Below are 12,613 nucleotides of genomic sequence, written 5' to 3' on the forward strand. Positions count from 1 at the left end.
TTTCTACTCCCAAACCACTCAAAAACAAAATACGATTTCTCCCGCATAAAACAAGGCCTCATGTAGCCATGTCAATGAAAAAAATAAAAAAGTTATGGCTGCTGAAAGGCAGAGTAGCCCACATACTGTTCTTATCTGTGTCTGTTCCTGCATCACATAGTTATTTTCTTTAGTGGTCTTTGAATCCCTGTTTCATGCATCCCCCCTCAGGCTCTGCACTAGGCATTAAAGCAGTGGGGAGATTTACTAAGCAAAATGAGGCAGAATTCTGGTACAAATTGAGCCAAAAAAGTGGCTGACATGGTGTATGTTTACTTTATTCTGTGTTTTGGACACTTTTTACGCCTCAACAGTTTTGAAAGTGTCTTAAAAAAAAAAGGGACATGACTAATAGGAGTTGTAATATGTGCCAGATTTATTAACAACGTGCAGTATTTTTATTGTGCAGAATATTTGTGAAAAGCATGGCAGTTCTAAAAAATTTTACGTTTCTAACATTAATAGCGGTTTTTGGCAAATTTATCATACAGTGTGCACTATTGTGATTAATTGGCGCAGTTTCCATCTGTCTAGTAAAGTTTCATTCTGTTTAACTTTACAAGACAACTATAAATTTGCCCCAGTGTGTACTGTTTGTCCAGAGTGTCCCTTCAACTGTCCTTTGATCTCACAATGCACTGCAATTTAGCTTCTGTGATTTCACAAAAAACCCAGCATTTTTCCACGTTTCCGCTGTAAAGAAACGCCACTTGACTGCAGCGTCTGAACATAACTTGGCTGATTTTGTAACTAAATGGAGACCAAAAAACCTTTCCTTAGAGAAAGTTTGCCTTATGCCGTGATCCGATCCCCCTTTTGGTCAAAAAAGATGTGAAGAGTGGCTCTTCTATACAAAATGTGCAAGGGGCCTTGCTCAGTATTTAATGTAATTCCCTAATTTTTTTGTGTAGCTTCACCACGGGCGGATCCAGGATTGAACTCTGAAGGGGGAAACTGGTGTGCCACGGCAAAGTTTGCTCAGTTCGGTCACGCCCCTCCCTTTAATATGTGAGCCGCACCATCAGTACAAGAAGGTAAATCTAAGTGGAACGCAAACACCTAATCAGTCAGGGTTTGGCGTACACTCGCTGTATTAGTCAGGGACAACTGTACGCTACCACTCTACAAAGACCAATATAACCAGTAAAACTGCCATACAGTGATCTTATAGTGGTAATGTACCCCTGTAGAGTATCATTGCTCTACAGACTATACGTGTATGTGAATACAGCACTGGTCAGACACATGCAGAATAAATAACAATTAAATCCAGTGACTCTGATTCGAGTTGTTCACTTTCCTTTTCTTCTCCATCTGGTCTTGACTACTTTGATGACTTCTCTTGACAACTGCAGAGTTGGCAGACCCCTAAATCTTTGGCCCCTTGCTTCTACAGCCATTTCCATTCTTTAGAGCAGGGGTCTCAAACTCGGCCGGGTAGGTGGGCCACATATAGAAAAAATCGGAAGTTGGCGGGCCGCATTACTTTCAAATTTGATACAATACAAAATTATTGTTAATCAATTAATTATTTGAACTACTACAACAATACTACATTACTATAATAATAATACTACATTACTATAATAATAGCGCTAGGTTTAAAATTTGAGATATTTCCCCACGTGCTTATTTCAACAATCCAGTTTGTCAGTTTGTGTCGCTAAATGCAGTCCAGCGGCTCAGTTAGCAGCGTTTGGCAGACACACATGTCAAGATAATGCCACAGTGCCCTCTGTAGATAATGCAACACACCCCTAGATAAGGCCACAGTGCCCTCTGTACATACTGCCACAGTGCCCTCTGTAGATGCTGCCACAGTGCCCCCTGCAGATGCTGCCACAGTGCCCTCCGCAGATGCTGCCACAGTGCCCTCCGCAGATGCTGCCACAGTGCCCTTTGCAGATGCTACCATAGTGCCCTCCGCAGATGCTGCCACAGTGATGTCAGGGGCTTGCCCAGAGCTGGAGTTGAAGCAGAGCCGCTTCTAGTACCCTGCCTGGGATTCCAACTCTGCTCCTGACATCACTGTCCATATATGGACAGAGATGTCAGGGGCAACCCCAGAGCTGGAGTCCCAGGCAGGGCGCTAATAGGCTCTTCCTAGGACTCCAGCTGTGCTCCTGACATCACTGGGACTCCAGCTCTGGGGAAGACCCTGACATCATTGTCGATGTATGGACAGCGATGTCAGAGGCTTCCCCAGAGTCCCAGAGCAGAGCCTATACTAGCGCTCTTCCCGGTACTCTGGGGTAGCCCCAGACATCATGTGTCCAAACATGGACACCGATGTCAGTGAATTCCACAGAGTCCTGGAGCAGAGCCGATATTAGCGCTCTGCCCGGTCTCCGCTCTGGGGAAGACCCTGACACACTGTCCATATATGGACAGCGATGTCAGGGAATTCCACAGAGTCCCGGAGCAGAGCCTGTACTAGCGCTCTGCACGGGACTCCGGCTCTGGGGAAGCCACAGACATCGTGTGTCCAAACATGGACACCGATGTCAGTGAATTCCACAGAGTCCCGGAGCAGAGCCGATACTAGCGCTCTGCCCGGGTCTCCGCTCTGGGGAAGACCCTGACACACTGTCCATACATGGACAGCGATGTCAGGGAATTCCACAGAGTACCGGAGCAGAGCCTGTACTAGCGCTCTGCACGGGACTCCGGCTCTGGGGAAGCCCCAGACATCGCTGTTCATATGTGGACAGCGATGTCAGGCAATTCCAGAGTCTCGGAGCAGAGCCGATACTAGTGGCTCTGTGTCCCGTGGGCCGCAGATGACAGCCCGCGTGCTTGAGACCCCTGCTCTAGAGTAACACAAATTCAGACCAGATACCGGTTCCATGAATAAATTCAGATACCAAACTAAATAAATTCAAACCTCAGACCAGAACTCTAAATTATTTTGGGCGCCAGACCAGACCCCTACATTGCTTCAGGCCCAAGACCAAACCCCTAAATAAAATTCAGACCCCAAACTAGACTCCAAAATCAATTTAGACCCCAGACCAGACCACTTAATTCATTTAGACCCCATACCAGACCCCTAAATTTATTCAGCCCCAGACCTATACATTACTCCAGGTTCAGACCAGTCCCCTAAATTAAATTAGACCACAGGTCAGACCCCTCAATAAATTAAGATCCCAGATCAGACAGCTGGACATGAATGAAGAGAAATGTATGATGCTGATTGGTCAGCGTCATACACTTCTCTTTACTACGCCCACTTGGTCAAAAGTAAAAGAAACGCTCACTTGGGCATTAAGAACAAATTTGCATAACACTTAAAATGCTCATAACTTTGTCAAAAATAAAAGGTTTTTTTTTACAAAAAAACAGCACATTGCTTATCTACATTAAAGCGCCTATTAGATTAGGTAGAAGATAGGGCAGTTATAAACTAGTAACAGAGCCTCTTTAAGCATGGCGGCGCCGCCACAAACAGGGTCTTGATGCTGGAAGAAATAGGACCCAGTATGGCCAATAATAACAAACAAACCAGTGCTGTTGTTTAGTGGACGGATTATCTGCATCGACCGCCAACCTAAATCACCCCCCTGAGCTCAATTAAAGTGGTACCTACTCTTCAATCCATTTGCAGGCCATCCTGTTATGGATAAAGCGTGTCCTATAAGTAAGGCTGTAGCCCTCTGACAAGGTTAGTGAGTATATTTGTGTGAATGTGCTGGGAATTATAATGTTATTGACGTCTGCTCATTCTCTTAATGTGTTCTTAAAATCTCTGTGTGCAGCAAAACTTGAATCTCCCTGTATTCCTCCTCCTGGATGTGTTTGCACATTCTTGGATTCTGTAAGGAGCTCAGCTCTTGGCACGGCTTATTGGTTTAATACAAAACTATTTGCAGTCTTTGCATTCTTAGCAGCCTCCTCCTCCAAAATTATGCAAGTGTTTCTTCACTAAACTTGTAAAAAAAAAAAGTAGACAGATTATCTCTGCTGACTGAAACATACTCCGAAGTATAAACAAAACCTCCCAAGTATTTCCAAACCACTTCTCATTTTTGTGATAAAGATTGCATATATTAAGATATAAGTGAAATGTCGGGAGAGGTTGTTCTCCTTTTTGCTTTTTACAACACAGATTTAAAGAGAAAAATATATTTTTGTAATGTTTTTCAAGATTTTTTTTTTTTTTACCTATTGACACAGTAGGCAAGTGCCTATGGGCGGCCCAAATAGAAGGACAACATTTGGATATGAATACACGTCTCTAAATATTGTGCATTCATATCTAAATTATATGAATTAGTATGTTTACTAGGCAATCACAGTGCTGCAGGAATAAGAGCAGGATACCCAGGGAGGGAACTCAATTAAGTGATGTGACCAATCGGGAAGCCTATTTGGGCACAGCCTGGAAGACAATGAATGGCACTGCTAAGAGCTCTCTCAATACGCTGATTCTGAAGACCTGATACCAAGGTTTAAAGAGGTTCTGTCACCAGATTATAAGTGCCCTATCTCCTACATAATGTGATGGGCACTGTAATGTAGATAACAGTGGTTTTTATTTTGAAAAACAATCAATTTTGAGCAAGTTATGAACATTTTTAGACTTATGCTAATTAGTTTCTTAATAGACAACTGGGCGATTTTTTACTTTTTACCAACTGGGCGTTGTAAAGAGAAGTGTATGATGCTGACCAATCAGCGTCATACACTTCTCATCTTTCCAGCTTAGCTGGTTTCACTGCACACACAGCATGATCTCGCTGTGATTGAGAGCACAGCGTGATCTCGCGAGATCACACTGTGCTGTCACTTACTCACACATTAACTTTACCGAAGTGTCTTGAGAGTGAATAGACATCGCCTCCAGCCAGGAAGCGATGTCTATTCACACTCCCGACACTTCGGTAAAGTTTCAGTGGGACTTAATCACACAGCATAGCGTGATCTCGCGAGATCACGCTTTGCTGTCATTTACAGCGTGATCTTGCGACATCCCGCTGTGCTTAAGTCCCACAGAAACTTTACCAAAGTGTTGGGAGTGTGAATAGACATCGCGTACTGGCTGGAGACAATGTCTATTCACTCTCAAGACACTTCGGTAAAGTTAATGTGTGAGTAAGTGACAGCACAGCGAGATCACACTGTGTGTGCAGTGAAACCAGCTGGGCTTGTATGATGAGAAGTGTATGGTAAAAAGTAAAAAAATGCCCAGTTGTCTTTTAAGATACTAATTAGCATAAATCTAAAATTGTTCATAACTTGCTCAAAATTGATTGTTTTTCAAATGAAAAACCACTGCTGTTATCTACATTACAGCGCCGATCAGATTATGTAGGAGATAGGGCACTTATAATGTGGTGACAGAGCCTCTTTAATGCTCTGCTACTTGGTGCCATTTTACACGGACAGATCTCTGCCCACTAATGAGTGCTGATCGACGATAATGACATGTCGATCGTCTCTTCTTTGCTCTACTTACATGGAGCAATGATCATGGCTGTATGGGAAGGAATCATTGTTAATACGATCGTTCATTCCCATACAGTTTCCAAAATTGTTGGCAGCACATCCCATGTTTATACAAATTATCATTTTTATAGCAGCTTAAAAGATCCGACTGTCCGATTAAGTTTTCTTTTTTTTCCGCTAATCACTGCCATGTTTACACGGGCCAATGGTGGTAATGAGCGTTCATATGAGGCCTTGGTCATCCGATTATTGGCTGTGTAAAAGGGCCTGTAGTCTCAGCATAAATTGCCCATTCAATGCCAGGTTATCCACCGATCATACTTGGTGGATGTGCGCAATGTTTTTTGATAAGAATATACCAATCCAATTTGGTCTTCTCAGAAGTAAAACGTAGAGTAACTAACTTACATATTATTAGACTGTCATAATTTCATATGTGTATGGACATCTCTTTGTCTTCTCTTATCCAACAAGACAACTCTTCACCACTGAAGATTGAGCACATATTAAAACATTTTTGCCTATGTCTCTTAGATGTGGTTTTGGGGGAACCCTCCATCTCCCCACTAATTGTAAATGTGAATGTACCCTAAAGCCCTGTCGACAGAGAATTTTTTTTGCAGGCAGAAGGATCTGTCTCAAAATTCCTTCGTGATTTTGATTGTGTCTGTGGCCGTTGAGTGCCGCAGGCAAAAAAATGCAGCGAAAAACGCTTTCTCTGCCTCCCATTGATTTCAATGAGTGGTCAGAGGCGGAACCGCGGCAAGAAAGAGCATGGCGCTTTTTTTTTGCCACTGATTCCAACGCAGTTTCCATATCAAAATCTGCATAAAAAAACTGTGAGAACTGGGCCTAAGAGTAGATTTTGTGCTCTTAGACAACATCACAACCTACCAGGTTATAGCTACTTGGGCTAGTGAGCACATTTTGTAACCTTTCAAACTTATTAGTTATTATAATACACCTACACTGCAAGGCCAAAAGTAGGTGAACATCCATTCCTATTAGAAGGTTCAGCCACTTCAATTGCATAGATATACATAAAACCAATAGATCATACCAAAGAGCTCAGTGACACTCAGCCTCACACTGTTATAAGATGCCGGTTGTCCAATATTTCTGACCTGCTAGTATTTAACCTTAACCACTGTTTTTGTGAAGTGGAAATGACTAGGAGCATCAAACTGGTCAGCGGTAGGCCACATAAACTCACAGATCAATCAATCAATCAATCAAAAAAATGATCTGTCCTTGTTTGCAACAACCAGTAGGGTATGTGCACACACACTAATTACGTCCGTAATTGACGGACGTATTTCGGCCGCAAGTCCCGGACCGAACACAGTGCAGGGAGCTGGGCTCCTAGCATCATACTTATGTACGATGCTAGGAGTCCCTGCCTCGCTGCAGGACAACTGTCCCGTACTGTAATCATGTTTTCAGTACGGGACAGCAGTTCCACGGAAAGGCAGGAACTCCTAGCATCGTACATAAGTATGATGCTAGGAGCCCGGCTCCCTGCACTGTGTTCGGTCCGGTACTTGCGGCCGAAATACGTCCGTCAATTACGGACGTAATTAGTGTGTGTGCACATACCCGTACTGTGTCCACAATTGGTTGTAGAAACACCGTCCGTACAAGAGCTATTAATCTGGAGCTTAACGGATTGGGTTCCATGGAAAAGCACATGTGTGGATCTGGGTTTATCCAGATTCCTATCCAAATGTGTAATGCCAAATATAACATTTGGTGAAGGAGAACTAATGGATTTCTAGTTATGGGAAATCTTAACGCTACAGCATACAATGACATCCTCTAGAAAATTCTATGCTTCCAACATTGTTTCTGTATACTAATTTACTATGCAAAAAGAGTGGTTCATTAAACGATGGTTTACCGCCAGTTTGACTGGTCTGAAAAGGAAACCTAACCTCACCCTTTAGGATCAATTGTAATGCCAGCTGAGAACTAAACCTTATTACACAACATCACTGCCAAAGAATGGATGCAAATTTTTTATAGCCATGTTTAAATTTCCCATGGAAAGCCTTTCAAAAGAGTGGAGGCTGGTATAGACAGGGCACACCAACTCCATAGTAATGGCCCTCGGTTTGGAATGAGATTTTCAATTTATGTGTCTCTATTACTGTTAGGCTGGGTTCACACGACCTATTTTAAGACGTAAACGAGGCGTATTATGCCTTGTTTTACGTCTGAAAATACGGCTCCAATACGTCGGCAAACATCTGCCCCTTCATTTGAATGGGTTTGCCGACGTACTGTGCAGACAACCTGTAATTTACGCGTCGTCGTTTGACAGCTGTCAAAAGACGACGTGTAAAATTACAGCCTTGTCAAAAGAAGTGCAGGACACTTCTTAGGACGTTTTTGGAGCCGTTTTCTCATAGACTCTATTGAAAACAGCTCGAAAAACGGCCGAGAAAACGGCACGAAAAACGCCGCAAAAAACGTGAGTTGCTCAAAAAACTTCTGAAAATCAGGTGCTGTTTTCCCTTGAAAACAGCTCCGTATTTTCAGACGTTTTTGGCTCAGCGTGTGAACATACCATGAGGGTATGTTCACACGAGGGAGTCCGTAACGGCTGAAATTACGGGGATGTTTCAGCCTGAAAACATCCCCGTAATTTCAGCCGTAACGGCATGTGCAGGCGCTTGAACGCCGCGTCAATTACAGACGTAATTGGTGCAGCTATTCTTTGGAGTCAATGAATAACGGCTCCAATTCCGGCCAAAGAAGTGACAGGTCACTTCTTTGACGCGGGCGTCTATTTACGCGCCGTCTTTTGACAGCGGCGCGTAAATTACGCCGCGTGTGAACAGACAAACGTCTGCCCATTGCTTTCAATGGGCAGATGTTTGTCAGCGCTATTGAGGCGCTATTTTCGGACGTAATTCGGGGCAAAAACGCCCGAATTACGTCCGTAAATAGGCTGTGTGAACATACCCTTACACTAGAAATGTTCAGTCATTGAAAAGAAACTTTATGGAAAGAAAAAAAAAGATCTTGCTTTGTTGTCTTCCTTTCCTGTTGAGCGTGTTAAATTCAATATGAAACTTTATTATGCTGTGATGTTCGCCATTGCCAACTATTATTACCTTGATTTCTGTATAGCTCATCATTTTTGTGGTCCGATGATATTGTCATGTGTATGGGGTTTTCAGAAATTCTCAGATGTTCATTGTTAGGAGAAATAGCTTGAAAAAATTATTAGTCTGGTAAACTGACAGTCAAAGAGACAAACTTTGGAAATAGTTGGGCCCCAAGTACAAATTACATGGAGCCACATAGTGGTGCATAGACTGTTATGAGTATTTTGATAGATGATGGATGCAAACCATTTAGAATATCCCGTACAGAGTTTGTTCATCCATAATAACTTCTGATGAATATTGATTTACACTATAACTTTTTTCCTTGTGTTTCAGCCCTTGAGAGGTTCATATTCAGAAGGATGAAGTTCAGTGCCAAGGTTAGGCTATTGCTATGGAAGAACTGGACCCTCCGGAAAAGGCAAAAGGTACTGTCAGGATAAACACAAGATATAGATCACAATACTTATTACTACTAGATTATTCAAACCCTAAAACAACTAGAAAACTTTTTTTTTTTTTTGAATATGTCCATAACTCTACTTGCTGAGATCAATGCTGTTGACTTGAATGGTAAATATGGGCAAAACGAAATCAAAAGTCCTCAACCCCCCCATAGTGCTACTTCCCTCTATCAGGCCAGTCTTGAAATTTCCTGCTGCCTTCCTTCTACTTATGGTTGCAGAGGTCTGTCTGATGTGTTGGCCCTCCTTACACTCTTAAAGGGTAACTAAACGTTTAACATACTTCTGACATATCATAGTGACATGTCAGAAGTTTTGATTGGTGTGGGTTCAAGCAGTGAGACTCCCACAAATCGCTAAAACGAAGTGGCAGAAGCGCTCGTGTGAGCACTTAGCCTCTTCGTTTCTGTTCGGCTTTTTCCGGAAATCAATGTAGCGGAGTATGGGCTCAATAGAAAAATCTATGAGCCCGTACTCCGATACATTGGCTTTCCGGAAAAAGCCGAAGAGAAAGGAAGCGGCTAAGTGCTCACATGAGCACTTCTGACGCTTCGTTTTTTTGCCAACTGTAAACTATCAACAAGCTGCTCTTGACGGATCTTCAGTTCTTATTTTGTGTGTCTAGTACTTTGAGTGTGTCATTGTATACTTTTGTGACTGTGATATGGGTCTAAAAGGTTCATCTACAGGAGTTGTATCTCCAGAACGGGGTTCCAGAGGTGGGACCTGCACTTATCAGACATTTCATGGCATATCCTGTGGATCTGTCACCAGATTCTCAAATCCCTATCTCCTATTGCATGTGATCGGTGCTGCAATGTAGATAACAGTAAAGTTTTTGTTTTGTTTTTTAAACGTTCATTTTTGGCCAAGTTATGAGCTATTTTATATATATGCAAATGAGGTTTTAAATGGACAACTGGGCGTGTTTTTTTCGTATGTCCAACTGGGCGTGTATTGTGTTTTTAACTGGGCGTGTTTACTTGTTTTACTAACTGTGCGTTGTGAATAGAAGTGTATGATGCTGACGAATCAGTGACCAATCAGCATCATGCACTCCTCTCCATTCATTTACACAGCAGCATCACGTTCTTACTAGAACACGATGTGCAGGCACATACACAGACATTAACGTTAATCAAGTGTCCTGATAATGAATATACATGACCTCCAGCCTGGACGTCATGTGTATTCAGAATCCTGACACTTCTGAATCTTTTCTGTGAGATTTCCAGCAAGGGAAACGAAATCTCGTTTACCTCGTAATCTCGCCAGATTACGCGTGGCTTGCTGGAATCTCACAGAAAAGATTCAGAAGTGTCAGGATTCTGAATACACATGACGTCCAGGCTGGAGGCCTCTTTAAATGTCTATGATCGAACTAACTCTTTAATACCCACCGAGCTTGTTCGCACATAAATAGTCACTGCATGTCGTAGTAGTAGTAGTAGTAGTAGTAGTAGTAGTAGTAGTAGTAGGCATTACTATAATCAGAACGTTTGGATGCTCATGTATTAATTAGCACTCAAAATACTACTTTACATAGAGGCAATAACATAACATATAAGCTACCCCTCATACCCATAATGAAAATATAAGCCTATGTTAACTAAGTATTCCATGGGCCCCAACTATATCTGTCAATCTGGTTTATTGTCTTGGTACCGATTAGTTAACTGATATTGACAAAGGTTGGCCTCACACATAAAATATCTCTCGGCTGAATGGTCCATAAACATACAAATTTGTCTATTCCAACCGTGAATATTTATTTTTATGTTGACGGCCAGAGACCTTTGACAATGACTAATCTCCTGGCAGAATAAAAATAATCAGACATTTGTAAATCCAACATACCTAATTCTCGTTTTCCCTGACTTCTCACGTCAGGGTACAGTTGGCAGGCTCCCATACACATATTTTGGCTAATGAAACACTTTTAACTCCATTGACTTAAAAAGCAATAAGTCATATTTAAAGATATGTTATATTTAAAGATATTATGTGACTGAGCATGACTTTGTTGGTAGATAATCTCTTTACTTAGCTAATGGCTATACTTATGCAGACAGAGTTTTTCTACATTTAAATTGTATATGTCACAGTAGAACTTCACACCCATCATACATCAGGTGAGGGTGTGAGAGTCGGCTACATCCATCTCTCAGTGCAGAGGGCACTAAATGTATGGGGGTACAAACTGGGGGCCTAACTTCTATATGGGGGAATAAACAGGGCCTAACGTCTCTATGGGGGCACAAAGTGACGTTTTCTGCCATTTTACTGCCGCCGTGAGTTCCCCCGCAAAGGGGCCTACTAAGTCCGTGTTGCCCAAGGGTCCACATAATCCTGGAGCCGGCCTTGGCAAGACCCAGGCACTCTCTTTGGTGCATTCGGCATAATAGAATACATATGTTTTACCCGGAAATGTCCTCAAATGCTAAGATACTACGTTGGTAGAAAGTAGGATAGTCCCTATTAAATTGGTCAACACGGTAATATTTTTAGTTGGTACTCAATGTATGCTCAGAAAGTGTTGGCAAAGAGGGGCTACAGATCGATTTGCCTGTCGTGCCTATCTTCAGTGTTGGCTAAAGAATTGCAAACTGATTTGTGAACCACAAACTATTAGGTTTAATAACCTGATTTAAATTTTTATATCAGTCATCCAGTGTTTCATATATATTTAGTCTGTTTAATTCCTATCATTGCCACCCTTACACTATAAGTCACGTTAATAAGCACATTTCCGACAAGAACTATGATTACAATTGACATTTGCTTATATTCCGTATTCTGTAGGGGATTATAAAGGGATTTTAACATAGAATTTGACTTGACCTTTTAATTCTTTCCAACATGCACTTTTGGTATTGCAATATGAGGTGTAGGCAGATTCTGGAGACCGTTCTTGGCACTACGACATAACATATAAATGTGCTCATAAGATAAGCAGGCACATCCTTACACCCCCATTATCAACCCCTCGCATTCAGTCTTGATTTCTAGATTTGTTTTAAATATTTCCTCCAATGTGTTCTAACTTGTAATAGCTGTGGTTGTTAATTTTGATACTAATTTTAACATTCTTTATCTGGCAGCTTCGCTTTTTTGTGGAAATTTTCTGGCCCTTATCGTTGATTCTTGTCCTGGTATGGCTAAGAAATGCAAACCCATTGTACGGCCAGCATGAATGTAAGGAATCCCCTGTTTTTGTGTCTTGTTTTTTATGGTAATTTCAATAGTTGTTACACTGCACAAAACAAATATGTTATGGTATGGAAAGTATAAAAATAAGTAAAAAATTTTTGTTAAATACAGAGCATGTAACACCATGAAAAAAGTCACTATAGCATGAGAGAAGAATCTCACAAGTATGAAAATCAGTATTCCCATAGAGCAGGGTTCAGCAACTTTCAGCACTGCAGTTGGTGCCAAACTACAATTCCCAACATTCCCTGACAGCCTCTGTCTGGAATAATAAAGCCTTTGGCTTTCAGGGCATACTGGGAGTTGTAGTTTAACAACAGAGTTCTGAAAGTTGCTGAACCC

General features: G+C 41.9%; 1 protein-coding gene across 4 annotated transcripts in view; it reads left to right on the forward strand.

Annotated features, from left to right (window-relative positions):
- Positions 1-967: 967 nt before the first annotated feature.
- The window catches only part of ABCA4 (ATP binding cassette subfamily A member 4), a 134,047-nt gene continuing 122,401 nt past the window's right edge, over positions 968-12,613 (forward strand). For 3 of the 4 annotated variants that reach the window (XM_075833185.1, XM_075833188.1, XM_075833187.1), the window contains exons 1-3: positions 971-1,073; positions 8,934-9,025; positions 12,163-12,256. In XM_075833185.1, the coding sequence (XP_075689300.1) occupies positions 8,960-9,025; positions 12,163-12,256 (160 nt within the window). In that variant the 5' untranslated portion in view covers positions 971-1,073; positions 8,934-8,959. Of the gene's footprint in view, positions 1,074-8,933; positions 9,026-12,162; positions 12,257-12,613 lie in introns of all 4 variants that reach the window. The other variant, XR_012849982.1, reaches the window with a different exon arrangement.

This window comes from Rhinoderma darwinii, chromosome 7 (assembly GCF_050947455.1).
Source record: "Rhinoderma darwinii isolate aRhiDar2 chromosome 7, aRhiDar2.hap1, whole genome shotgun sequence".
NCBI classification, from domain to species: domain Eukaryota; kingdom Metazoa; phylum Chordata; class Amphibia; order Anura; family Rhinodermatidae; genus Rhinoderma; species Rhinoderma darwinii.